The 27196-nt window shown below is 60.8% G+C and overlaps 1 protein-coding gene across 4 annotated transcripts in view; it reads right to left on the bottom strand.

The window, feature by feature from the left end:
• The window catches only part of GSG1L (GSG1 like), a 183794-nt gene that overhangs the window by 1929 nt on the left and 154669 nt on the right, over positions 1 to 27196 (bottom strand). For 2 of the 4 annotated variants that reach the window (XM_059692467.1, XM_059692468.1), the window contains exons 5-6: positions 25481 to 25667; positions 12008 to 12065 (exon numbers count right to left, since the gene is read on the bottom strand). In XM_059692467.1, coding sequence (XP_059548450.1) covers positions 12008 to 12065; positions 25481 to 25667 — 245 coding nt within the window. Of the gene's footprint in view, positions 1 to 12007; positions 12082 to 25480; positions 25668 to 27196 lie in introns of all 4 variants that reach the window. The other 2 variants (XM_059692469.1, XM_059692470.1) reach the window with 1 other exon arrangement.

Below are 27196 nucleotides of genomic sequence, written 5' to 3'. Positions count from 1 at the left end.
GTGGCTCTCCTTAGCCAGGGGCCCAGGAGAGCTATGCTCAGCCCAGGGAGGCTGCTCCCGGGTGGACGGGGGTGAAGAAGGAGGCGCCCTGTGGGACACCCACGCCTGGGAGGCAGCCCCGCCATTGCACAGGCGAGGAAACAGACTCAGCAGACACGCGGCCGCCTCAGGTAGGGTCCCAGCCGGCGGCGTGGAGCTGGGGTGGGTAAATCTCCTCCCGACCGCAGACTTTCACGTTAAAGACATTCGTTCCGTGCTTTTTCCTGCGCTGAGGGGTACGCAGACCTTCTTGTCATCCCTCAGGTCAGTCAGAGCCCTGACAGCAAACCCCTGGACGTGGGCATCCCTGCGGAAGGCGGCCCTGCCTGCACACCTCCAGGGACGGGCCGCTCACCCCCTCCTCCGCCCAAAGCAGCTCTGAGTAGGGGAGGTTTTCCTGGAACAGAGGCTGAAGGGACTGGCGGGAAGGCCGATGCCATGCCAACGACGCGGCGTGTCCCCCTCCGGCTTTCTTTCTGTTTTTAATATTCTTTGGTGCTGCTTGGTGCCCTGCTCATGTCACCCTAAGGGTGGGGAACACTTGGCAAACGTGCTGGGAGCGCCCGGCCTCAGGAAGAACATTTGTTCTGGCCCCGTCACCGGGACAGTTGTGTTCTCTGGAAGCGCTTGCGGCCAAGGTATACGAGTTTGAGATTTTTTTTAAAAAAAAAATCTAAAAGCAAATATTTGGTGCAAAGGAAGGTTTGCTTATTGATCTAAATGAGCGCTTAAAAGTGATTGTAGTTGTTCTTACGTCGCTAACAGGCATAACCCTGGAGAGTTCCTTGGAACAGAGAAAAGGTCAACAATAAGTGAAATAAAATAATCAACCCTGGTCGGTGGCTCAGTGGTTAGAGCGTCTCCCGCTCCCCCCCCCCCGCCACACACACACACTGAAGGGTCACAGGTTCGATTCCCAGGCAAGGGCACGTACCTGGGTTGCAGGTTCATCTCTGGCCCCAGGCTGGGCATGTGCAGGAGGCAACGAATTGATGTGTCTCTCACATCGATGTTGCTCTATCTCTCTCCCCCTCCCTCCCATTCTCTCTAAAAATTAAATTAAATTTTATAAAGTAAAGAAAGGCCATGATCTCTGTCCTTCCTTGAGTTAAAATCAGGCTCCTTGTCCCCTGGATCCAGAGGCCAAGTCCCTAAGGACCGGGCCCTCCTCCCCCTCCAGCCTCCCAGCAGGGCTTGGGGCTCAGAGCCACTTGCTGGGGGGCTGGGCCTTCTGTCTCGGCAGCCCCGAGAGCCCCACTGCCCACCAGCACTCCCTCACTCCCTCCTCACAGGCTTGGCACTTTGGGGCCAGTAACCAGCCAAAAAAACAAAGCAAAGCAAAACAAAGCAAAACAAAAAAAAACAAAACAAAAAAACACAAAACAAAACAGCCCTTGCACCGCAGACTGAGGAATCCTACGTCAAAATGCCGCCCGCCAGGCGATGCCGTGAGCGGGCAGAGGCTGGAGCGGCCGTTCCTCAGCTCCGGGCAGAGGTCTGCGGGGACTGCAAGCTCTCGCCTTCCAACAAACGGAACGACTTTCACAATAAAGTCTCAGATGAAAATGATCATAACTAAGATTTCAAAAAATTTAAACCGTCTGTGGGCCAAGCCGAGTTCTGAGGCCAGACTCCACCCAGGAGGCCATGTCTGCCCGTGTCCCCCCGTGTCCCCGCCTGCGCCCTGCCCCGTGCGTCCGTCTGTGGCTCCGCACGCCCTGGCTTCTCTGCAGGGTGGTCTCCCGGCTGCCTCTGCGGTCCAGGCCCCACTGCCCTTTGAAACGCCCCATCCCTGTGTCCCCCACACTGCGCATCCCTCGCCCCCTGTGCTTGTCACTGTGTTGGGGTGTTTCCCCAACTAACCTGAGGGTTCGATGCAGGCAGAGACGAGGCAGCTCCCACCTGGGGCCCTCACCCTACCCCACCCCCGCCAAAACACACACACCTGGCCAGGCACGGAGCGAGTCCTGAGCCGGCTTTACAACAAAGAAACCGTGCAGGAGGGGGATGGAGTGGCCCTGAGCAGGCGGGGGCGGGTCGGGGGCGGGAGGAGGAGGGCTGGAGGGGCTTCACCTGCCCTTCCCAGCCTGGGTCTGCTCACCCTGAGAGGTTCTGCTCAGCCTCTCCTCCTTGGGGAAGGGGTGTGTGTGGCGGGGGGGGGGCGGGGGGGACAACTGTCCTTGGGGTCTGACAGTCAACGGTTCACACCCAAGCTCCCCCGCTTACAGGCTGCGTGACCTTTGCGTTGAGCTGCGTGACTTCTGACAAGTAACGTCACCGCTCTGAGAGCGCACGTGGCTGCGAACTAGAAAGCAGCCGGAGGCCCCCTGCGGAGGAACCGGCCATGATCCGATCTCGGGTCGAGGTGAACATAAGACGCCAGAACCATGGGAAGTGCTGGTGCAGCTGCCTGTCGTCACAGGTGGGCCCCGGCCCGCCGGTGGGAGGCGGTTTGCCCAGGGCCCCACTCAGGGGCTGGTGGCAAGGACTGTGTTCCGAACCCCCTGGGACCTCCCCGGCCTCGCAGGGTCCGCCGCACGTAGCAGGCTCTCCGATGTGAGTTCTCTTCCCTTTTTAATCCAAATATCAGAACGTGACCATATTTCGCATCCGTCTCTTCCAGTCTTACCTGGAAAAGCACTGACTCGACTCTCTCCAAGGCACCAAGATCCGGGGTCAGCCCTGAGCTCCGCTGAACTGAGTGAAATCACACCTGCAATGGGCTCATTCCGTGGGGAGGCCCTTGGAAACGAAGAATGCCGGTGCCCGTGCCCCACGGGGTGCAGTGCAGGTGGGGAAAGGGGCTCTTGGAGGGGAGGGCGCTTGCCCACGGGTGCGCTGAAGGTGGCGGAGGAGTTAGTGAGGGAGGCAGGCTTCAGGTTGGGCAGGCGGCTGGCACTGGCGCTCCGACCCCACTGCAGCCCAGCCTGGCACCAAGAGCGGCTCCCTTTAAAAGGGCGAGCCTTCCGGAGGCTCCGCTGTCCGAGGTGCTGAAGGCCCGGCCAGCGCCTGCAGTTTGGCTGCCCAACCTCGAACCCCGGCCTCTAAAAAGAGGTGCCACGTGGGGAGAAATGAATCGAGGTGGGCGCCAAGGGGCCTGGCTTTGAGGAGCCCTCAGCCAGTGACACCACCACCCCTCCTGCATTGCCTGAACTGCCACAACCCTGGCAAGGCACCCGACAGCTCTGCAAGGTGAGCTGCTCTGTGAAGCCGCACCCTGAGGGGCCCAGGGACCCCATCACATCTGGTAGGATGCTACTTTCCCTCCCAGTTTCCATCCTAGGCCATAGCAGCACGAGGACACAGACAGCTCTGCTTTTACCCGTCACCGCGTCCCAGGTCCCAGCACGAGTGCAACCCCAGCACCGAGTGCACCCCCGGGCCAGTGCTGATGGTGGCGTCTGCTGAGTGAATGCAGTCTGGAGGACTTGGGAAGGAGAGCAGGCTTGTGTGGGACCCACATGGAGGGGAAGTCGGGTTTACTGGTCCACCGTACGGGCATATTGTCCAGGGGATTGAATGGGGACCCCCATCCTTCCTGCATCGGAGTCCGTCTCCTCAGACCCATGCTTCTGGGCTAAAACATTCTTTTTGTCTCTTTTCACCCTTGAAATCAGACTGAGTCACCTAACCCGCCACCTGTCCTCAGAGCCACTGATTCTTTCATTCCCTTATTAAACACTAGAGCCCCGGTGCACAAAAATGTGTGCACTCCGGGGTAGGGGGTCCCTCAGCCCGGCCTGTGCCCTCTCGCAGCCTGGGACCCCTCGGGGGTGACCACTTACTGGCTTAGGCCTGCTCCCTGGGGGATTGGGCCTAAGATGGCAATCAGACATCCCTCTGGCAGCCTGGCAGCCCGGCAGCCCTTGGGAGATGTCCACTTGCCAGCAGGGAGCATACCTAAGCTGCAGTCGGACATCCTTAGCGCTGCTGAGGAGGCAGGAGAGGCTCCCACCACCACCGCTGTACTGGCAGCCGTCAGCCTGGCTTGTGGCTGAGCAGAGCTCCCCCCTGTGAGAGCGCACTGACCACCAGAGGGCAGTTCCTGCATTGAGCATCTGCCCCCTGGTGGTCAGTGTGTGTCATAGTGACCAGTCATTCCCAGTCTTTCTGCTGTTAGGGTCAGTTTGCATATTACCCTTTTACTATACAGGATAGAGGCCTGGTGCACGGGTGGGGACCGGCTGGTTTGCCCTGAAGGGTGTCCTAGATCAGGGTGGGGGTCCCGCTTGGGTGCCTGGCCAGCCTGGATGAGGGGATGATGGCTGTTTTCAGCTGGTCACACCCCCTTCAGGGTGGGGGTCCCCAGTGGGGTGCCTGGCCAGCCTGGGCGAGGGGCTGAGGGCCGTTTTCAGGCTGGCGGGCTACTGAAGCTCCCAGCCTCTTTTTTTTTTTTTTTTATTCTGGGATTTATTTACCTTCTATAGCTGTCACTGGAGCTGAGAGCCTGCTCCAGCTCTGAGGCCTGGCTCCAGCCCTGAGGCTGTTGCCGGCTGAAAGCAGGTATCTGGGTTTGTTTAGCTTCTATAATTGAAACTCTGTTGCCATCACTGGCGCTCTAAGCTCTGAGGCCCCAGCTGGCTGAAAGCAGGTATCTGGGGTTTGTTTAGCTTCTATAATTGCAACATTGTTGCTTAGACTGGAGCTCAGAGCTGGGCCGCGGCAGGCTGGGAACCTTGGCTTCCTCCATCACTGGAGCAAGCAAGCCTCATTTCACTTCAGCTGCCTGGCTGCCGGCCGCCATCTTTGTTGGCAGTTAATTTGCATATCCTGCTGATTAGCCAATGGGAAGTGTAGAGGAGGTATGGTTAATTACCATGTTTGTCTATTATTAGATAGGATTTGCTGAGCACCTACTGTGTGTCAGCTCCATATTGGGTGCTGGGTCTACAGACATGAGTGAGACAGAGACCTACCCCCTTAACTCCTCTTTCCCCCACACCCCGTGTCCACGGCCTGGTGAGGGAGACGGACGCACACGAGGAGACGATAAGGGCGAACACGCCTTCAGCTCTCACCATGTCACATCCCGGAGCCACTCCCTGTGCGTCACTGGCTCAGTTACTCCTCGGATGTGAGTTAGATGTCATTACTATGCCCATTTTATGGATGAGAAAACCGAGGCCCAAATAGGTTGTCACTTGTCAAAGGTCTCACTGCTGGGATTTGAACCCAGGCGATCTCACTCCAAAGCCTGGGCCACTGAGTTCTGCCTCATAGATGTGAGTGCCTGGCCAGGAGAATGCAGAGGTGAAGGTGACCGCGGCTGCCAGGGCTGGGGAGGGGCTGGCGGCCGTTCCCAGACATCTGAGCCAGACTTTGGAAGCACCTGTGGAGCGCAGATCCCACTGGCTTGTTTTGTTGTTGTTGTTTTTGCCAAATGGAGGAAGGGAGCAGGTGTCCTCGGGCAGAAGGAACAGGGTGTGAAATAGGCCCTTGGCAGGTAAATGAGGTTTTGAGGAGGTGTGAGAACCCGGCAGTGCTGGTGGCGAGGGAAAGCAGGCAGGTCTGGGGAGCTGGCGGCTGGGTGAGGAGTGCAGGCTGCAGGTGTAAGGACTCAGCCGGCTTCCTGGGGGATAAGGCCCCTCCCATCCCTGGGGATTCTGCCGGATCCTCAGATTTCAAGCTGGACTCCGGGCCTGCCCCAAAGCAGAGCACAGACACCGCCAGCGCCAGCGAGGCCAGTATTTTAGCAACGGCCCCAAGTGCTTCTTGGGGTCAGGAGTGGTTGCAGGAACCGGGCATGAGAAGAACAGTGGCGGCTTCCTGTGGAGTCGGCCAGGAAAAGGGCCTTGTTTCTGGGAAGCCACGGATCACCCCTGTAACCGGACCTGCCTGGCAGAGCCACACTGCCTGAGGCTAAGGCAGTCAGTCCGTCCCGGAAGGCACTGGCCGCAGACCACGCGCTCACTGGGGCTGCCGTGAACGTGGCAGCGAGGCCCTGCCCAGCGAGGCCTCCATTCTAGTGGAGACAGAGTTCCCGAAGCCACCTCAGCGTGGTGAGTGACTGAGGAAAGAGGAAGCCAGGATGGGCTGGTGGGGGAGGTCTCGGTGGGGACGTGCCCGAGGGGCTGGCCCGGCGCCCGCCACCACCTGGCGCCACCACAGGAGGGTGTGGAGCTGGGGGTGAGGCAGGCATGGTCAGGTGTATCCTAGGGGGAAGATTGCAGGGCGTTGGCCCTAGAAGCAGCCATTTCCATCCAGAAGTTGCTGTATAGCCCAAGCCAGGGACAACGCAGACTCGGAGGGGCAGGTGTGGGCCTGGGCGGGGGCTGCCTGGGGCTTGGTCGGCGGGCCAGCAGAAGCGGCATCACTGGGGACGGGTTAGAAATGTGAACCCCAGGCCCCGCCCAGCCCTCCTGAGCCCCACATCCAGGATGGGCCCGGCAATCGCATGTTAAGGAGTCCCTCCCCCGCCCTCGCCCCCCGGTGATTCTGATGCTGACACTGGCTTGGACCTCTCCACCCCGATGCCAGGCATTGCCAAGCTGCAAGCCTGTCTGTGTGCCCAGCAAGTTGGCACCGATGCGAATTTCAGAAACAGTGTCTGTTTCCGTTTTAATAAAGGAGCAGGCCTCCGCGGGACGCCGTCGGATCTGGTCTTGATCTAATAAAAATGCCAAGCGGCTCTGGGTCCAGAAAAGTATTCCTTGCAATTCCCTCCGCTGTTTCGGGGGCAGCGGCGGCCGGGACTCGTCTAGACACAGCTCCCAGAAGCCACCTCTGTCGCCAGCGAGCGACGGCCTCACCGGGCTCAGCCTCGCAGACACACCTGGCAAAATCGAAAGCTTGTCTCGGGCATTGAACTTGACAGCTGCAATCAGTTGCAAACCCCAGTGGCCCCTGAAAGGCAGACGCAGACACCTGGCCCAGAAGGCAGCAGCCTCTCCATCAAATGTCACCTCTGATGTGCTTCTGAGCGGGCTGGTGGCACCGCAAAGCCCAAAGGCAGGTTTCAGAAGCAAACGCTTTCCTCAGGAAAAAAAAAAAAATCATGGCAGAATCCGTATCACAGTAGCCTAAGAAACAGTAACAAACTTAAGGTAACCAAACGGTTATGCCACTGCTCATGTCAAGGTGGCTGCCGGGGTGGGAGAGAGGGGAGGGAATTGGAGGTCAGAGCCAGCCACTGAGTCCCTACTGTGTGCCACGCACTGTTCTCGGCTCTCGGGGTGCAGACATGAACAAAACAAGACAGGGTGCCTATTCTCACGGAACCTTGTGGGGAGAGACAACAGAACCAAAGTCAAGCATGTCACTGTGAAAGGTCCAAGGGGCAGACACTATGATGAACAGAAAACAAGGTGATGGCGGGCAGCTGGGGTGCTTCCCTGAGCAAGTGGCCTGCTGGCCGAGACTCAAGATGAGACGAAGCCAGCCATGCAGGGCGTTAGAGGGAGAGCATTCCAGGCAGAGAGGACAGCAGATGCAAAGGGCCTGTGAAGGCAATGTTTTGTCTGTTCAGGAGAGGCCCGGGTGAGAGGACTGCGGTCAAGGGTTCAGGGCACCAGGCCCCCAGGATGAGGGAGACTCTACAGCAAGCTGAGCTGTGCCCCCAGGGGCCTGAAGATCTCCCCCAAGTCCCTTTGCCTTTCAGCGCCTTAGTGTTCACATGCACCATAGCCTTCCTCCCTTCCCAGGCTGCCGCCGCGTGCTGCTGCGAAGGGCTCAGCCGAGACCCGCACACAGCACGTGTGTAATAACTCGGGCTCCCGGCACCCTCCTCCCAGTCCCTGGTGCCCAAAAGTCAGCCCACCGCCAAAGCCGAGCAGCTGCCGGGTGCAGAGATATTGCAAAACCTGCCCAGGCATCCCCAAAGCATTTCCTTGGCCAAAAAACTAGCAGCGAAGAGGCTGCTTTCTGGAGACGGCGCCATTCCCCGGACGGTCTGATCGGGCTGCTTTCCCAGCCCGCGAGCTCTGTGAGGACCAAGTCCACGTGGCTGCGTCCTGTAACCTCATAGGCTGCCCCTGGCAGGCGGGGGGTCCCAGCACGGGGACCCGCTGACTGACATGTGGAAGCTCACCCCGGTGGCCCCAGGTATGGCCTCTGGAGCCGGACGAGCTCGATGCAAATCCCAGCCCTGCCATCTCCGGGCACGGCATCCCTTCCCTGGGCCTCGCTGTTCCTGTCTGTAAACTGGGGCCGTGTTTAGGATTAATGAGTGGATGGATGTGACGTCCTCAGCGGGTGCACAGGCTGAGGTACAGCATCAGACCTGCGGGGCCTGACTGTTCTTGCTGGTCACTGTCCTCAAGGCCAGGTGTCCCCACCACGGCTGTGCCATGCCAGCAGGTTGGACCACCCCGACGAAGTCCCCTGCCCCGGCCCTCCCTCTCCTGCACCGCCCTCACCCCGTGGTCAGCATCTGGAGTGAAGATGTGTTCACTGAGTGAATGAATAAACGACTTTCCTGTGGCCACAGAAGCAGCCCCTTTAGGATAATTAAAGTGACCGCACGCGGGCATTCCAGCCACTTTCGGGCCGACTCCTCCCTCAGCTCCGACAGCAGATGGGCCCTTCCCTTCCTCGGCCTTTTATGTTTACATTGGTTGATGTCAGAGAGGAAGGGAGAGGGAGAGAGAAACATCGATGATGAGAGAGAACCACTGATCGGCTGCCTCCTGCACACCGCCCACTGGGGATCGAGCTCGCAACCCGGGCCTATGCCCTTGACCGGAATCAAACCTGGGACCCTTCAGTCCACAGGCCGATGCTCCGTCCGCTGAGCCAAACCAGCTCTTCCTCATTCTTTGGGAGCCTTGGGGGAGGGGCAGCTGCCTTCCCAGCTTCTGCTTGGGCCCCAGGGAGTTAGGGCCTCGTTGACTCACTGCCTCTCCCCCCCCCTGCACCCCTTTCTCCTCGAAGGGTCCCAGCAGCCCCTTGCTTTCCACTATCTCCATTCCCAGCCTGCCCGCCCTCAGACTGGACGTGGGTGTAGCCATGGTGCCCACAAACCTGTCCTCCCCACAGCACCGAGGGACACACTGTTGGCATCCCGCACAGGCTCCCACCGCCCCCAGGGACTCTCCCCCGTCCACCCGCAGCCTCAGACTACGACCCAGGACGTGCTGTCACATCTGGGGGACGACCGGACACGCTGGCTGCCCAAGTCCCCGGTGGGGACAGTGCTGGCCGGCTGGACAATGTGCTTTCACCGCCACCGGCCTTGCCCTGCTGCGTCCCTGCGCCTGCTCCTACTTGGTTTTCTGAGGTCACCAAGTAAGCTGCTTGCTGTCCAATCCTTATTCGACAACAAACTACCACAACCCAATCCACGGGACCCAAACTACAACACCCACAATTCTTCCAGCAAAGAACCCCCGCTTGGATCTCCGTCCCATCCCGGCCACGTGTCTCTCTGGGAATGAGAGCGACACCCGCTGAGCTGTTGCCGCCCCGTGTCCAGCTCCCCTCCCTCCTTTCCCGCCTGCAGGTGGAGGGAGGGACGGATATGGACAGGGACACGGATAAATACACTGATGAGTATGCCGGCGTGGGCAAACGTAGGTGCACGGTTGGGGTCCCCATGGCACCCCCTCTTCCCATGCTGCCCCCTCCCTCCAGCCCCGCCGCCCACTCCCACCGCCACCTGCCACGCCTCGCTGGCTCCCAGGCCTGGCTGCTCCCGCCCCAGGCTGTGCCCCCCCGGCCCCTCTGCCTGGCCCTTTATTTGACCGACTCCTTCTCATCCTTCCCGTCCAGCTCCTCAGAGACGAGGCTCTAAAGGAACTGCGGTCTGCTTCCTCTTCACCATCGCACATTGAGCCCTAGCCCCTGAGATGGTCTTGTTTGTTTCTGGGTTCACTTCTGCTTGCTCCTCGCACTTGCTCCCGCAGTCTGTGCCCACCCTGCTCCCTCAGTCTGTGCCTGCCCTGCTCCCGTGGTCTATGCCCGCCCTGCTCCCTCAGTCTGTGCCCGCCTTGCTCCCGAGGTCTGTGCTCACCCTGCTCCCTCAGTCTGTGCCCCCCTTGCTCCCGATGTCTGTGCCCGCCTTGCTCCCTCAGTCTGTGCCCGCCTTGCTCCCGATGTCTGTGCCCGCCTTGCTCCCGATGTCTGTGCCCGCCTTGCTCCCGAGGTCTGTGCCCGCCTGGCTCCCGAGGTCTGTGCCCGCCTTGCTCCCGAGGTCTGTGCTCACCCTGCTCCGAGGTCTGTGCTCCCCTTGCTCCCGAGGTCTGTGCCCGCCTTGCTCCCTCAGTCTGTGCCCGCCTGGCTCCCGAGGTCTGTGCCCGCCTGGCTCCCGATGTCTGTGCCTGCCTGGCTCCCGAGGTCTGTGCCCGCCTGGCTCCCGCGGCCGGCCCAGCACCAGCACGGGGCCAGCTCAGAGCAGACACAGGGAGCACTTGCGGAAGGAACGCAGGATGGAATCTGCGCAAGCTGCTGACCCAGCCAATGCAGCCGATGCTTCCTCACGTCAGGAGGTGAGCCGGGCACTGGGGAGGGAGGCCGTGGGAGCTGCCCACAGGCAGCTGGCCCGGGGAGGCTGTGGGGCCTGGGCTGGGGCTGCAGGGCTTCTGCGTCCCCTGACCCTGGGTGTCCTCATTCTTAACTCCAGGGCCCACTGCTGGGGCCGGACTGGCTCCCTTTGGCCTTCCCTCTTCCCAGCTCCCCAGCTGCCCCCCCCCCCCAAGCCCCAGCTTCTGTCCACAGGGTGTCCTGCCCACCCTGCAGGGCCCGGGGAGGCTCGGCCCAGCGGGGAGCCGGGGGCACTGTGCCATGTGCCAGGCTCTCCCTCTGTCCCCGCCACATGCTTCCTGGGCTCTCCGCTGGCTTATCTCTGAGGCGGGTGCTCCCAGCTGCCTCCACACCCTGGTGCGCGGCCCCTTCTCCCAGGAAGCCCTCCGCCCTGGCACAGGCACCTGCCACTGACCATGGGTGTGAGCCAGGGTCCACCCAGGAGCCACCTCCTGTTCCTCAGGCAGGTCGTCTTCCCGGGCCGGTGGCTCCTGCAGGAGCGCCTTTCCTCCGAGAGAAGCGGGGCGCTCTCCTCTCAGCAGCCCCCCTCCCCCCGCCTCCCTCCTGGCACAGCCATCCTCACTCCGCTGCTAGGATCACAGGAATTAGAGGCAGACAGGCCTGGGTCTCCCCAGAAGCAGACTGAGGTAGGAATTCAAGAGTAGGGCGATCTTGAGGTGCAAAGCACAGGCCTCATGGCGACCCCACCCTGGGGATGACGGAGCTGCCCACCCTCTGTGGGTGCAGGTGGGGGAGCCCCAGGCACCGAGACCTGGACTCCGGCAGTCGGCGGACACTGAGCTTCCTGGAAGCTCCCACGTGGGCCGGGCTCTGACCGTGCCTGCGCTGACTGCTCTGCCACGGACTCACGAGCTGTGTGACCTGAGGCACGTGACTCCACCTCTCTGAGCCTCACTGTCCTCATCTGCAAAATGTGGAGCGTACGTTCTGTAGGGGCTGGGGGTCAGCAAGAATCGGAGGTCAGGCGTGAGAAGCCCTTCAGGTGGGCAGGTGGGCAGGGAGCGCATGGAGGGCATCAGAGGCTCAGCGGAGATTCCGCCCCTTTAACGCCAATCTCACATCGGCTCTTCCCTTTCCTGCCTGGAGCGGGTCCTGCTCTCTTTTTCCCTCCCCTCTGCTTCCTGGCGCAGACATGTCCTTTCCAAACGGGTGCCCTGGATTCTGTCTATGTGCCCCCCACGGCGAGGCACACGGAGCTGCCAGGAGCACCCGCAGCTCAGACAAGTCCTGTCCACCTCGCCCCCGGACCTGGCCAGTGCCCCACAGTGCTGGTCTCCCTGGGGGCCGATGGCTGGCCCAGGCCGGGACTGAAGCTGCGGTGCGCCCGCCTGCCTTCAGCTCTCCACTCTCCCTCTGGCTGGCTTAGCATTCCCACCCCGCTGTGCGGGCCGCGGCCGCTGCTTGCAGAGGAATTGCTCCTCTCAGACACCAGCCTCAGTTTCCCCATCTGTAGGCCCGGAATCGGCACAGCCCCCGGGAAGAGGCCACTTACGGGCGGGGTATCTCTCGTGGCGGCAATCTAAGCGAAGGTCGTCCTCCTCGTCGTGCCGGTCCCCCTTCTCGAACCTGGAGAAAAGGAAGCGAAGGCCTGAGTGAGGAGGAGCACTGCGCACAGCAGCCTCGCACCCGCCCGGGGGCCCTGCCACCGCCCTGCGAGCGGCCTGTCCCTTTACTGATGAGGAAACGGAGGCCCCAGAGGTGACCTGACTGACGAGGTGCGACAGCTGAGGAGTCAGAGGCAGGACCAGGATGCAAACCCACGTGCTCGCAAAAGGGTGCCCCGTTACCTGCAGGCGGCAAGTGACAAACGAATAAGCATGGCCTGGTTTGTTTAAAACAGGGGTCCTCAAACTACGGCCCGCGGGCCACATGCGGCCCGCCGAAAACATTTATCCGGCCCGCCGGGTGTTTTTGCCGCCGCTGTGTGCATAGGGATTTGTTCATAGTTTTTTTTTAACTATAGTCCGGCCCTCCAACGGTCTGAGGGACAGTGAACTGGCCCCCTGTTTTAAAAGTTTGAGGACCCCTGGTAAAACATGCTGCACTGATCTGCAAAAACAATTTGGCTGGCTCTGGCCGTTTGCTCAGTGGTTAGAGCATGGGCCCTTGGACCGAAGGGTCGCAGGTCCAATTCCCAGTCAAGGGCACGTACCTGGGTGGCAGGTTCAATCTGCAGCCCCAGTTGGGTGCATGCAGGAGGCAACCAATCAACGTGCCTCTCTCACGTCAATGTTTCTCTCTCTCTCTCTCTCTCTCTCTCTCTCTCTCTCTCTCTCTCTCTCTCCCCCCTCCCTTCCTCACTTCCATTCTCTCTAAAAAGCAACCAGAAAAAATATCCTTAGGTGAGGATTAACAACAAAATTTATTGAGCTGACTGTATGCCAAAAGCCTGACGGCGATGAAGCCTAGATAATGAGACGATATGGGTTAAATCCTGAGCTTCCTTTTTCAACTTCCCTCTCTTTTCTGGTTTGGGGCAATGGACCGATTACTGTGTCGCTGCCTAACTACATGAAAGCACTTCCTAAAGCCATGTCCACATCTACACAGCCAGGCTTCTCCCGCCTCCGTGCTGCTCCCGCGACAGCTGGGAGAGTCTCCCACACATGGCCTCCTCCTCCTCCGGCAGCGCAAGATCACGGGGTTCCAGAGGGGCCGCCTGAGCCCGTGTGGCAGGGGCTGCCAGCCCCGCGCACAGCTGACAGGGTCAGGGTGGGGACGGCAGCGGCTCCAGGCCGAGACCCTCACCCCCACATCACGATGACCGAACCGAGAGTGGGCAGGGCCATAGGCCCACACTGCACTCACCCATTGTAACCCACATGAACCGCAGAGCTCCACGTGGCCCAGCCCAAATGTGCACCCCCTTAGCGACACGCAGCCCGGCCCCCTGAAGACTCCGTGGCAGTCTGTGTCTCCTAAGAGCACGGAGGGCACCCAGCTCCACCCCTGGCCCAATCCTGCTGTCTCCCCGCCCCTGCCTGTCAGTCCCGTACAGCTGCCGAACCGCCCTCCCCACGGCTCCCTTCCAGGGCCTCCCGCACTCTCTCCCGTGCCCTCCTGCCTCCCCTCTCCTCCACCTCTCGCCTTCCCACCCCACCCCTTCCCTCTGCGCCAGGAGTCTCCGTCCTCTCCAAGCCAATCCCTCCCTCCCACCATTTGCTGCTTTTTCCTTTCGCCTCTCCTTCCTGCGCAGCCCCTCCCAGAGGCTGGAGGAGACGTGGGGAAGGTGGCGTGACAAGTGAGCAAAGCCAGGAGTGGCCTTCCTAAGTGGTCCTCAACCTTCCTAATGCCGCGACCCTTTCATACAGTTCCTCATGTTGTGGTGACCCCCAACCAGAAAATTATTTTCGTTGCTACTTCATCACTGTAATTTTGCTACTGTTAGGAATCGTCATGTGAATATCTGATTTGCTATATGTGTTTGCCGATGGTCGCGGCCCACAGGTTGAGAACCGCTGCCGGAGAGGGGAGGTCTTGTGCTGGTGACCTGGTCCCCAGAGACTGCCCAGCGCTCACACAGGCACTTCCCGGCCCTGCCCCGTGTGCTGTGACCAGATGGGGACAGATACGCCCTCCTCTCGGTCTCCGTCCTCGAGAGTGTCCCGTCCAGCGGGGAGACGAGCTGGCGCTCCAGCTAGAAAATGACAGGCGTGGGCCAGAGGCCACGGAGGCCCGCACTGTCCGCACGAAGGGCCGGCCTGGCTGCAGGGAGCGAGCGGGGGGCACAGCTCCGGGGTACAGGCCTCTGCGGCCGGGAGGCCGAGGGCGGCACGGAGGCCGGGGCGGGCGCTGCGGAAGGTCGCCGTCAGGGAGGACGGAAGTTCCCTTTTCTGTCTTTCACTGAAACATCTTTGCTACTTTCCCGATAGCACAGGTTTGTTAAAAAAAAAAAAACCCAAAACCTCCAACCGCATCAAGAGAGCAGAGTCCTGTAATTACACCTCCGTGTAGCAGTGCTTCTCAGAATTAATACTTATATTAATAGCCTCAAATTAAACACACCTTTTTCTGTAACCTGATTTTTTTTTAAACTTACCCATGAGTTTCCAACCTCTTCCTATATCAGTACATGTACATCTCACTCATCTCTTTCCTGATAGTTGTTTGTGAAGACAATAATATTCAATACCTATCAATGAACGTTTAGGTGTTTTCGCTCTTCTGAGCCGTGCTGCCTGTGCACCCCGCAGGGTGCTGAGTCCCGTCCGTCAGCAGAGGTGCTCGGCTGGGGGGCCACCAGTCAGGGGGCTGTGCTGCACCCCAGCAGCGGGACAGGTCCCCGAGCCCATCCTCCTCCCGGCGCCGCCTGCCTGTGAGTCAGCAGACGCCAGCCCCGCCATAGCTGCCTGCGATTCACAGCCTTAACCTTGAACCCTTCTAGGCTCCCAGTTCTCAGGCCCCATCTCCCTCCCGGCCTCATGCTGGGCACCTCCCGGGCCGGCTGAGAGCCTCCACCTGGGGGGTGGGCGGGTGAGCAAAGGCGTTGATGTTTCAGGCAAGAACCAGCCCCGCCCGGCATGCTCTCCCTGGTCACCCAAACCTTGTTGCTAAGACACCCCAGAGCTCAACAGTGGACACATCGAAGGACACCTGCCAAGGGGTGAGCAGCTGCTGTGGGCCAGGCCTGGTGCTGCCTGTGGGGACACGACTCAGGGTCCCTGTCCTTGAGGAGTCCGTGCCTGTGGCACCCGCACAAGGAATCACACTGAGCGTGCGAAGGCCAAACGAGCGGATGGCAGGAACACGGGTGGACTGCCTGCCTAATCCAGGAGTTGGAAACTTTTTCTACAAAGGTCTCGATGGTAGGGATGCGAGGCTCTGGGGGCCACATGGTCTCTTCTCAGCTCTCAGCTGCCCTCAGTCCCAGGCAGCTACAGGCACCACGGAACAAGTGGGCGTGTATTTAGTCGAGGCTCCTTGACAGCAGGCGGTGGCTGGGTCTGGCCTGCGGGAGACGTGTGTTAGCCTCCGGTCCAGCCAGTGGTTCTCAACCTGGAGACCCGCGGGAGTCCCTGGGGAGCTTTGATCACCAGGTGGCGGGAGCCTGCCCCAGGGTGAGGCCCACCTGTGTGGGGACCAGCAGGGCTTCATGGAGGAGGTGACCCCGAAGCTGGCCAAAGCCCACAGGACGCGCTCACCCCTCAGAGCAGAGCTGGATCCAAGGGGCTGCCTGCCTGTCTGCTGTGCTGTGCTGCCGTCGGAAAGAGCTGGTTTCCTTGCACAAACGCGGCCCCATCACCAGGTTCGCTCGTGAAAATAACTCATGTGCGGGACTTGGCAGCCGCCTAGTGATGGCTAATGTTTGACAGCGGTTAACAAGGGCTGAGGGCCTCCCACGGCCCCAGAGCTTCCTGGCAGGAAACCTGAGGACAGGGGGATGCTTTGGGCACAGCTGAGACTGTGAGCCTGTGGTGAGTAGGGGTCAGAGCTGAGGCAGCTCGCCTGTGCAGCTCACCTGGGCAGCTCACTTGTGCAGCTCACCTGGGCAGCTCACCTGGGTGTGGCCACCTGGGCAGCTCGCCTGTGCAGCTCCCCTGGGCAGCTCGCCTGTGCAGCTCCCCTGTGCAGCTCGCCTGGGCAGCTCCCCTGTGCAGCTCACCTGGGCAGCTCGCCTGTGCAGCTTGCCTGCTCTGAATCTCCGTGATTCAGAGTGTTCTGTGCGGCAATGGCCCAGCGTGGTGGTGGGAGTGACAGGGAGGACAACCACCTCGCTGCCGCTTGTGTGGCTGAGCCCAGAGCATGAGGGCCCAGCCAGGCTTGTCTGTCATTGGTCTGCACCGGGCATTTTAAAGTCAGAGAGGAAAAGGGTGGAGTTTATCTCATTCTCCACTGTGGCTTCAGGGCCTGGCACCCTGCTTGGCACAAGGGATGTTAGGAAGGAAGGAAGGAGAGAGGGAGGCAGGCGGGAGGGGGATATGAGGAGAAAAGGGCAGCCCTCTGGGGGGGCAGCTGGGGGTCCCCGGGTGCTGCGCTTTGTGTAGAAAGAAAAGGAACAACCATAGATGTCACCAGGGAACACCTCCTCTGATCTGAACGATGATTTCCTGCAGGAAATGTTACGTGCTTCCTGAAGACAGGCCTCTTTTCTTTCTTTACATGATGGAGTAGGGACCTAAATGAGTGCCTGGAGGGCTCGTGGGGTGCTTGGGGTGGACAGTGCTCAGAGGGGGCAGTAGGTGGCCCCCGGGCCCCCCAGGCCCCAAGCACGCACTGTGTCGCTTCCTCAACGGGTCTGGGCACGTCCCTATCATCTCGAGTCTTGACTTTCTCATCTGATAAATGGGCACAATAATGTGCCTGTCCTGGGGGGTTCCCACAACCCTCTAGGTGGAGGGGCCCCCTCCCCTGCGGAGAGCTCTTAGCTCCCGCTCGGCACTGGGCACCATCTCACTGTTATCCCGACCGTCGTCATCCTCTCCGGGGCCTCTGTGGTCTGTCCCTCGGACTCCGCCTCCTGGTTCCACGAGGAAGGATATGGTTTTACCATATTAACGGCTGGAATCTGACAGGGGCTGGGTGTTTGCTCTTTTTGAGAGCGGACAGGAGGCAGGCAAGTGGCGCCGGCAGGGGGCCCCGAGGATTTGGGGGTTCGAGGGTGGACTAGAGCCGACGTCTCGTTGGCAGCCTCCCCAGTGCCTTCACTCCTAATTCCAGGGCCAAATGTGGCCACTGCAGCCCGGGGCACTGGCAGGGGCCCACAGGTCTCATCCCTGCCTCCCCAGCACAGGGCTCCCGGCACCGCGCCTCCTGGGCCCTCCTCATGCCCAGCCCCTCAGGGCCCAGCCTGGCGACTGTCTCCCGTCTCCAGGCACTTCCTGGTGTGAACTGACAGCCTACGTTCCCTGCTTCTCCAATTATGCGACGAAGATCTAGGTTTCCTCCTTAATTTTCAATCTACCTGGGACCTATTTTTTAATAAAATATAATAAACTAGAAAATGAAATTAGGACAAACAAACAGGCACAAAAGGCAAGCTTGGGTGCAGCAGCGATATTAACTTGCAGCGGAGGTTTCCCCACACTCATCTCGACGTCTGTGCTCGTGTCACCGTGGACGTGCCACATGGGCACCGGCCAGGACCACCCGGAGTCGGGGGCTGGCCCTCCTCCACCCGGCGCCTCCGCCCGCCACGCCCTCCTCCGGGGCCTGAGCGCCTGCATTTCTAACAGCTTCCCAGGCGAGGCTCATGCTGCCAGGCCCGGGTCACGTTTGAGGAGCCAGACACTGGGCCCGGCTTTGGGCGTGTGGGGGCCTCTGCGAGGCTTAGGCCCTGTCATCCCCACGGCTCCAGGGACCCAGGCCTCCGCGTGCTCCCCAAGTGGCGCCTACAAATGGGTGTCACCCGGGAACCAGCAGTGGCGACGGTCGGGCACGAGGCCGGGCACGAGGCCGCCCGGAGCCCTGCCAGCCAGCACCGCCCCTTCGGCCACTGATGTTTAGGAGGAACCGGGAGCAGGTGTCCTTCTCACGTCCTTCCCACTTCCCGTGGGTCAGTTCCCACCACAAGGGCCGGTCTTGCCTTCCGCCTTCCTTTCACGGCCTTGGTCGGCCACCTGCTGATCCAACTGTGGGAGCTGGCGAGGGCTCATGTGCCCACCGCTCCCCGGGCTCCGCACTCCTGGGGGGAACTGAGGTTTCAATGGGCCCCAGTACGAGTGATGAGGGGCGAGGCGCCACTGAGAGAGGATCCTCACGCAGTGAAGTGCAGCAGAGGCTGAGGGCTGGCACCGGCCCCGGGGTAGGACCAGGCCCAGGCGCAGGGGACAGTGAACAGCGGTTTTCAACCCTCCGCTTCCGGCAGAATAAGGGGTGGGGTTAAGGGACTGCCGGCAAATAAGTGCCCAGGGGCGGGAAACGAAGACTCCGTGCCCCGCAGTGCCGTTCCGGATAGGGGAGGATAGATGGGCTTTTTAAAGGTTCTCTTTTCTTTTCCCGTCTCACGAGCAATATCATCCTAAACAAAACGCTGGGGACCACAGAGGAGATAAAGCCGTCGCAGTGTCAGGCCCTCCCCAAACCTTCGTGCGGCGCTGGCCGTTTCCTCCCCGTTTCTCCAATATTGAGTTTTAAAAAGAAATGCCGAGATATGATCGCCTGGAGATGGTTTGTGGAACTGCCTGGGCAGATGTTATTACTAGAAAAACAATCGCTGGCATTAATGGAGCCACCCCCGCCCTCACAGCCCCATGGGCGCCCCAGGCCCCGGGCAGCGCGAAAGCTCCAGACTCGGCTTATTTCAGACGCCCCGTCCAGGCCCAGGCTTGGCCGCGAGAACAGCGAGCCCGTGGCAGGGCCACAGAGGTGGGCACCCAAGCGTGGCGATGTCGGTCACGCAAGGCAGCTCCCAGAGGGCAAGGGTCACCTTGGCCTGACAGACTGGCCAGTGACAGGGCCTGAGGCTCCTTCAGAGAGGCCTGCCTCCCTGCTGGCCCTCTGCCCACCCACCCGCGCTCCTGAGCAGAGACGGGGAGCGGGCACGTGTCCTGGCCCACGGAGCCTGCAGGAGCAACTGCAGGGAGGCGGGGAGACGGGGAGACGGTGATGAGGCCCCTGGGGCTGTGAGAAGACAGCAGAGTCGGTGGGGTTTGGAATTGATACTTGAGGTTTGATCTGAAGGCCCAGCATCAAGGCCAGGATGGGGGTTCTCCAGGCGGGGGGTGGGGGTGGCGATAGGGGCGTTTCAGGCAGAGAGGGGTCAATGGAGGTTCTCCAGGCAGAGAGGGGGCAATGGGGGTGCTCCAGGCAGAGAGGGGGCAATGGGGGTGCTCCAGGCAGAGAGGGGGCAATGGGAGTGCTCCAGGCAGAGAGGGGGCAGTGGGGGTGCTCCAGGCAGAGAGAGGGGCAATGGGGGTGCTCCAGGCAGAGAGGGGGCAATGGGGGTGCTCCAGGTAGAGAGGGGGCAATGGGGGTGCTCCAGGCAGAGAGGGGGGCAATGCGGGTGCTCCAGGCAGAGAGGGGACAGTGGGGGTGCTCCAGGCGGGGGGTGGGGGTGGCGATAGGGCGTTTCAGGCAGAGAGGGGTCAATGGAGGTTCTCCAGGCAGAGAGGGGGTGGCAATGGGGGTGCTCCAGGCAGAGAGGGGGCAATGGGGGTGCTCCAGGCAGAGAGGGGGCAATGCGGGTGCTCCAGGCAGAGAGGGGGGCAATGGGGGTGCTCCAGGCAGAGAGGGGGGCAATGGGGTGCTTCAGGCAGAGAGGGAGCAGTGGGGGTGCTCCAGGCAGAGAGGGGGGAATGGGGGTGCTCCAGGCAGAGAGGGGACAGTGGGGGTGCTCCAGGCAGAGAGGGGGCAATGGGGGTGCTCCAGGCAGAGAGGGGACAGTGGGGGTGCTCCAGGCAGAGAGGGGGCAGTGGGGGTGCTCCAGGCAGAGAGGGGGGCAGTCCAGAAGCACCGTGGAGGCAGGAGAGTGGCCGGTGTGGGGAACTGCGAGGTCCGGGGGGTGCTGTGTGCAGCAGGGACGGGGCCATGGTGGGGCCGGGCAGGGGCAGCGCCTGAAGGTCAGTGAGGAGCTGGACCTCTGTCCAGAGCTGTGGGCGGTCACCGCACTGATTTAAGCAGGAAGATGGGGGTACAGGGACCTGGTCATTCTGCTTGGGGAGCACAGCGGGGGTACGGTGGATGTGGGATTAATTACATGGGAGCTCGGCGCGGGGACGGGCGTGCGCCAGCTGCAGGGAAGTGCCTGGATGGGGTGAGCTGGACAAGGTGCCAGCACTTGCAGACGTCGGGCTGGCACAGCAGGGCACCGTGGAGAGACGCTGCCGTAGGATGGGGACACTGTCATGAGTGGGTGCTGGTCACGTTGCCTTCCGCTGCCTTTGAGAATCCAAACGCCAAGGAGGCAGCTGGACATGGCGCGGGTCTGGAGGGGAGGGTGGGAGCCCTGGCACAGGAGTGGCCGCTGAGGCTCACGCCAGGTGAGGAGGGAAGAGGCCCAGCTCTGGCCCTGGGGCCTCGCCCTGTGAGGAGCAGAGGAGGGGCAGCTGGGGAGAGGCGCAGGGAGGGGCGTGGGAAGTCGGGCTGCTGGGAGCCCTTTCCAGGGAGTGGGGGGAGGGCAGAGGCCCAGGCCCTGCTGCGAGTGGCCGGGAAGGAAGGGGAGATGAGCCCTTCTGAAGTCTCCCCACAGCAGACAGGAGAGCAGAGCTGCTGGGGCGGGGCCCCTGCACCCACTTCTGCACCAGCCGCCGCCTGGGGAGGGCTGGCGCCCAAGAGGAGGGCTTTGGGCAGGTTCCTACTCCACCTTCCCCCCCCAGCCGGCCAGCCCCACCCCAGACGCTGCGGGAGGACGCGAGAGATGAGACGCAGGTCCCACTCCCACCCTCGGCTTTCCCGTGACCCCAGCTGCTAGCTTTTCCTCAGCACCCTCCTTCGCTCCCCTCCTGGCTGCAGCCTGTGCCCGACACTGCCCTCTCGCACCCACTGCCCACCTGGCTGGTGAGGCTCAGGGTCTCCTCTGTGGAGGCTTTTCTACTCTACCTGCCCGTGGGCTTCAGTCCCCCCCCTCCCCGCCTCCGCCCCCGCCCGCCAGGAGTCACCTGCCCACAGACGCATCAGGGCACATGGCACTCCGCTGCACTGGCCACCCCGGAGCCAGGGAGCCAGCAGGTGTCCCAACCCGGGGGCCAACCTCCTAGCCCCGGAGTGCTCCGAGGGGCGGGTGCTCCCCGCTGCGGCCCATTGTGCAGGAACTGTGGCCCAGTGTGGCCAGACCCTCTGCTTTTGCATCACAAGCCCAACACCTTAATATTTTAGAACACGAAACCTAATTTTTAAAACTCAGACAAAATTTAAGAATTTCAAAACCACCATGGGGTCCAAACAAAGTCCATCTTCGGACAGGATTCCCCCAGCACCTCCGCGTGCAGCGGGCACTGCACCCCTTCCTCAGGCAGGCAGGGCATGTCTCCCCTGCACGGGGGGGGGGGGGGCGTTCTGGAGGGGGTGGGGGTCGGGAGCAGGGGACACCAGCTTTGTGCCAGAAGCTTAATTACATCATCTCCTGTAACCCTTAGGACAAAGCTTTGAGAAAAAAAACGTTGGCCCGTTTTCCATCCAGGAAAACTGAGGCCCGGAAGGTGAAGTGACTCCTGGGTGCTCACACCCAGTAAACGGCAGTTAATCCCAGCCCTGGTCTATCTGCTCCTGTCCCCACAGGACTGAGCGCACATGGGTAAGGCGCCGGCAGCAGGGGCACCGTACAGCTTTGTGCATCATTAGTGATGGCATTGTTATGGATAGCGAATAACTTACTGAGCCCTGTGGTTCTAGGTGCACAGGATGGAAACCCAGCAGGACAAGCTCGCAGGTTTGCACCCGGGAGGAGGCAGACACAAACGAGGACGAAGATGGATTAGCAAGTCAGCCCACAGGGGCGCATGCGCGGAGCAGGGACGTGACCGAGCTGCCCTCTCGGCCTGTGGCTCCCCGCCCCCTGCCCGCGGCTTTCCCAGGGGAGGCGGGAGGTGTGTTGTGGCTGAACCCCGCGGAGCCCGTCCCGTAATCTCATGTTCTCCCACATCGTAAACCAGACGGAGCTTCAAGCCTTCAAGAAAGCCCCGATCTGCAAATATTGACCTTTCACTGGCATCTTCCTAGGAGGCCCTCCTTGGGGACAACCCATAGGGTGACCCTGGGAGCCTTAAATTCCAGATGTTTATTCTAGTAAGTGAGGGGGCTCAGTCACGGGGACAGAGTGCACCCCAACCCCATGTGTGCACACCGGCCCTCGGCACACACACGTGCACACACACGTGCACACACACACGCACCGTCTTCCACACTCCACCGCGCTCCAGAGCCCAGAACACCTCTCGGGATCTGCCCAGCTGCTCCTCAGACCCCACCAGGCCACTCCTGCACAGAACCCCCAACAGACCCAGGTGGGGCGGCAGCGTCCGGGCAGGACGCCGGAGAGGCCTGGGGAAGTGGGGCCACGCCTGTCTCTCCTCTGACAGGACCAGGGGGGCGGCTGGGAGACCTCACACCCCCTCCCTCCCAGGCCTGTATCCTCCCGTGCCCTCCGCACTCATGGCTGCTTTGCACCTTGCCTGCCCTCACGCTGTGAGCCTCAGCGGACTCCCCTCCGTGCTGGGAGGAGATACTGATCCGTCCCGAGCGGCCACACTCAGTGACCTGGTTCAAATCCAAGCTCTGGCACTTACCAGCTGTGTGACCCTGGGCAAGTCACTACACCTCTCTGTGCCTTGATTTTGCAACTATAAAATGGGGACACAGTGATACCCACTACCTCCCAGAGGTGTTGCGGAGTGAACATCTAAGGCATTTAGAGGGTGCCTGGCACAGGGCAAGCACCACATACGTATCAGCTGTGCTTATGGATATCATTTATTAAAGTCCTAATATCTAAAACGCCATCTCCCTCTCGTCCTGAGGTAACCATTCCCAGGCTTTGTACTTTGCATCAGTAGCAGAAGGGACAGGAACTGACACTCACAGAACCCTCTCCGTGTGCCCGGCACTGTGCCCAGCACGCTCCCTGGCTTGTCAGGGCCGAGCCTTCCCAGGATGCCAAGAGCTCTCGCACTGTGGGTCAGAGGAAGCGGCCCCCAGTCGCACAGCAGGAAAGCAACGGAAATGAGAAACTAAGGCCAGGGGGCTCCACCCCCCCTTCTACAGCCCCCCGTCCGCCAAGGAGGAAATGTGGGCAGGTGGGAGCGTGGCTGCCTTCCCCGTGTCCCTGCTGCGGTTGGGGGGTGCCGGCCACGCAGGGTTCCAGCCCCGCTTCTGGGCACCTGCAAGCCTGTGCAGAGGTCTGCCCGTGTGCTCTGAGCTCTTGGCAGGGAAGACACACACACACACACACACACACACACACACACACACACACAAAGAGAAAATTAGAACAGCCCAGCCAAGCTGAAATGCTCCCCCAGAGAAGGAGGGCAGTAAAGTCTGATGAACCTCTGCATAACGTTCGAGCTGTGAACGAGTGAAGTGATACTCCGCACATACGCCGGAAGCAGCATCTCCTGCGTCACTGCGGCCATTCGAACTGGGGCCCCAGCACACGGAGCTGCTTGGTACTCAGCGGTCCTGCTTTCGGCACCAGCAAAACAAGGCTGCCCACGGACGTCCCAGGCGCTCCACACCGAGGGGACAGCTGCTGCCGTGCTGATGGGGCGGGTTAGACATCGGCTGCTCGTGTGGCTTCTAAAGACATTTCCTGAGCGCCTACCCCGTCCCGTCTCTGCCACCCATGGCCCTCTTCCTAATGGGCACGCTTTGGCTACAGCTGTGGGCGAGGCAGGCCCATGTGCCCGGTCAGCCTGACCTCCCTGCCACAGCTGACTGGCCTGGATCTGAACACCTGACCGGGCACCTTGGTGGTGGTGGGGTTGCTGGGTGCCATATTGGCTCAACGATGGAGGGGCTTGAGCTGAAAGGGCATGAGGCAGTCAGGGCTGAGGTCCACAAAGAGAAGAATTCCGTCGATCACACACACACAATTTAATAAGCGCCTCCTAGGTACCTGGCCCAGTTCTAGGTGCTCAGGATACAGTGACAAAACAGCAAAGCCCTGTCTCATGGAGCTCAGCCTACACACTATCGAACAGATCACAAACAGAATAACGTTAGTTTATATCGGCGCTACCAAAACATAGCAATGGGCAGACGAGTGACGAAGGCAGGGTGTTTGGGGCGTGCAAATTTGGACCAACTGATGAAGGAAGCCCTCACTGCGCAGAGGCCTGAGTGAGCCAGCCAGGTGAGAATTCCAGGCAGGGCCACAGCAGGTGCAAAGGCCCTGAGGTAGGGCTGAGCTTGCCGTGCTCAAGGAACAGAAAGGAGGCCCGTGTGGCAGAGACAATGGCATCTGTAAGAGGGAGAGAGAGGTCCCTGTGTGGCCCCACCACGTGACTCCTTGGATTGAAACCCTTCCATGGCCCACAGAGAGTCCACCTACTCAACACTGCCCAGCCCCTCAGCCTCCGTCCCCCTTTCCCTCTTCAGACTCAGTCCTGGGGACCTTTCGCTTCCCTGCAACAGAAAAGCATCAGTGCGTGCATGTCCCATCACTCCCCAGAAACCGGCTCCGCGATAAGAATTTGGGTAAAATAGCTTATTTAGGAGGTGGTCCCAGGAAATACGCTAACTGTCCACCCATCCATCATCCACCCATGCATGCATCCATCCATCCAACCATCCATCCAATCATCCATCAACGCATGCATCCATCCATCCATCATCCATGCATCTATCCATCCATCATCCACCCATGCATACATGCATCTGTACATCCATCCGACCAACCATTCAACCATCCACCCACCATTTATTGTCACCTCCCCTACTCCCAGCGGGACACCAAGGACTCAGGCGATCAGGTTTGGTTCTGGCCTCGAGGAGCCCTCCACCAGCAGCCGTCACCAGCCCCACTGCTGGGTCCTCTTCTCACCCAGTGCTGTGACCGAGTCCAGGATGGAGACCTTGGTTCGGCCTCTGTGTGCCCCCACCTTGGCTCTATGAAGCCTGGAGCCAAAGGCAAACGCTCCAACTTGATCCCCTTCCCGCTCGCTCAGGCTCTGATCGCCTAAGCCTGTGGTCAGCAAGCCACGGCTCGCGAGCCACATGCGGCTCTTTGGCCCCTTGAGTGTGGGTCTTCCACAAAATACCACGTGCGGGCGCGCACGTACAGTACGATTGAAACTTCGTGGCCCATGCGCAGAAGTCGGTATCTTGTGGAAGAGCCACACTCAAGGGGCCAAAGAGCCACATGTGGCTCGCGAGCCGCGGTTTGCCAAGCCGCAGTTTGCCGACCACTGGCCTAAGCTCAAGGCAGTCACCTGCCCCATAAACATGAAGACGTCCCAGATGCTCTGACATAGTGGAGTCCACACGGCGCCTCACCCAACCTGCCCGTCCACCCGCCCCCCGCACTTCCGGCTGACCGCTCAGTCCAGCTTTGCCTGGAGCCCTGTGTCCACGAGGCCAGAGCCGGCCAGAGGTGCCCCGCGAGCACTGACCTCTCTCGGAAGTACTTGATGGCCTCGGGCTCTATGAAGGTCGGCTCCTCCCGGTAGCCCTGCTCAAACACCTTGCGCTTGTGGCGGAACTCGATGACCGTCTTGGTGTAGGAGTTGAGCGTGGTCACGGAGGCGGCCATGCAGCAGGTGAAGGAGCCCCACGCCAGGCTGCGGGGGACAGGAGAAAGGTGCCGTGAACCCCCAGCCCCCGGCGCCGCTCCCCCGCTCGCTGCCTCTTGGGGGCCAGACCTAAGCAGGTGCCTCCTGGAGAAGAACAAGACGTGGTCCTGCCCCCCCGCCCCCCCCGAGGGCCGGGGTGGGAGCAGCATTAGCTGCACCTGGTGACGCAGACCTGGCCCAGCTCACTCCTCAGAGGCAAGATCCAGGGGCCGACACGGGGAGGTTACCACAGACTCAGACAGCGGCGCTCGCTCGAGCTGGGTCTGAGCCGGCGAGGAAGGGTTTGTGGAGGGGGTTGGGATGCTGGAGCAAGGGAATGCGAGGAGATTAGCCGAAGCGGATGATGAGAATAGATGGGAGCAGAAGCCCTGACAGCCGGCCCCTGCGAGAGCTGAATGACCTTGGCTCCTGTGTGACCTTGGGCAGGATGCTTACCTCTCCGCCCCATAGTCCTCGCATCCGTTTTACTGGGCATCACAATAGCCGCACCTCACAGCGAGGTTGCAAAGATGAAAGCAGATGGCCCGGTGGGGCCTCTCAGAACAGAGCTGGCACGCAGTCCGCGGTCCAGAAAGGCTGGCCATCATTACCACCATCGCGATTAGCACCATTTTTACTGCCCGCTTCTGTCTGACTCCCAGCTCTCCCTCCGAGATTAAATTATAATGACCTCGCGCTCCACGCGTCCCCCTGCACACGGGGGACTCGGCTGTGCCCACTCGGGGTGTGTGCTGAGCAGTCAGAGCTGGAGGATCTGCCCCCCACCCCCACATCTGGGAAGAAGGGAGGGAGGTGTGGGGCCAGCTGCCGTCTTCTCCGACCCAGTGCCCATTCTACAAGGGCCTCCCGCCTGAGTCCTCTGACCAGCCCGCGCAGTGACATTTGTAACCGGGGGTTCCGGCCTTGCCGTAGGCACACCTGCTCTGGTTTCCGGTCACTGTCCCCAGTCTCTGCCTTGATGACTGGTTTCCTCCAAATCACAGGCTCTTCTTGTTGCTGCCAACCCTGCCCTGAGCCTCCAGCCTCTCCTGCTGCCAGCCCACAGGGCCCCCCACCACCCACTCATTCCTCAGAGGGAGTGCGGCCCGCCTCCCACGCCCACTGCTTGTCTCTGTCAGCCCAGAGCGCCCGGAGGAAAGCATGGAGCAATGCGAGGATTCGGCCTTTCTCCCCGGATCCACATCATCGTCTGTCCCTTCCTGCCAAACCCATTGAAGGGTTCCCCTGTCCTTTCATGAAAAGGAGCTAGTGTAGCTGAAACTGGTTTGGTGCAGTGGATAGAGCGTCAGCCTGCAGACTGAAAGGTCCCAGGTTCGATTCCGGTCAAGGGCATGTACCTGGGTTGCGGGCACATCTCCAGTGGGAGATGTGCAGGAGGCAGCTGATCGATGTTTCTCTCTCTCATCGATGTTTCTAACTCTCTATCTCTCTCCCTCTCTGTAAAAAATCAATAAAATATATTAAAAAAAAAAAAAAGAAAGAAAGAAAAGAAAAGGAGCTAGTGTAGATCTTCCAGG

The sequence above is a fragment of the Myotis daubentonii genome, chromosome 4 (assembly GCF_963259705.1).
Source record: "Myotis daubentonii chromosome 4, mMyoDau2.1, whole genome shotgun sequence".
Classification (NCBI taxonomy): Eukaryota; Metazoa; Chordata; class Mammalia; order Chiroptera; family Vespertilionidae; genus Myotis; species Myotis daubentonii.
The sequence above is the reverse complement of the archived record's forward strand: the minus strand, read 5'-3'. Positions and strand labels throughout refer to the sequence as shown.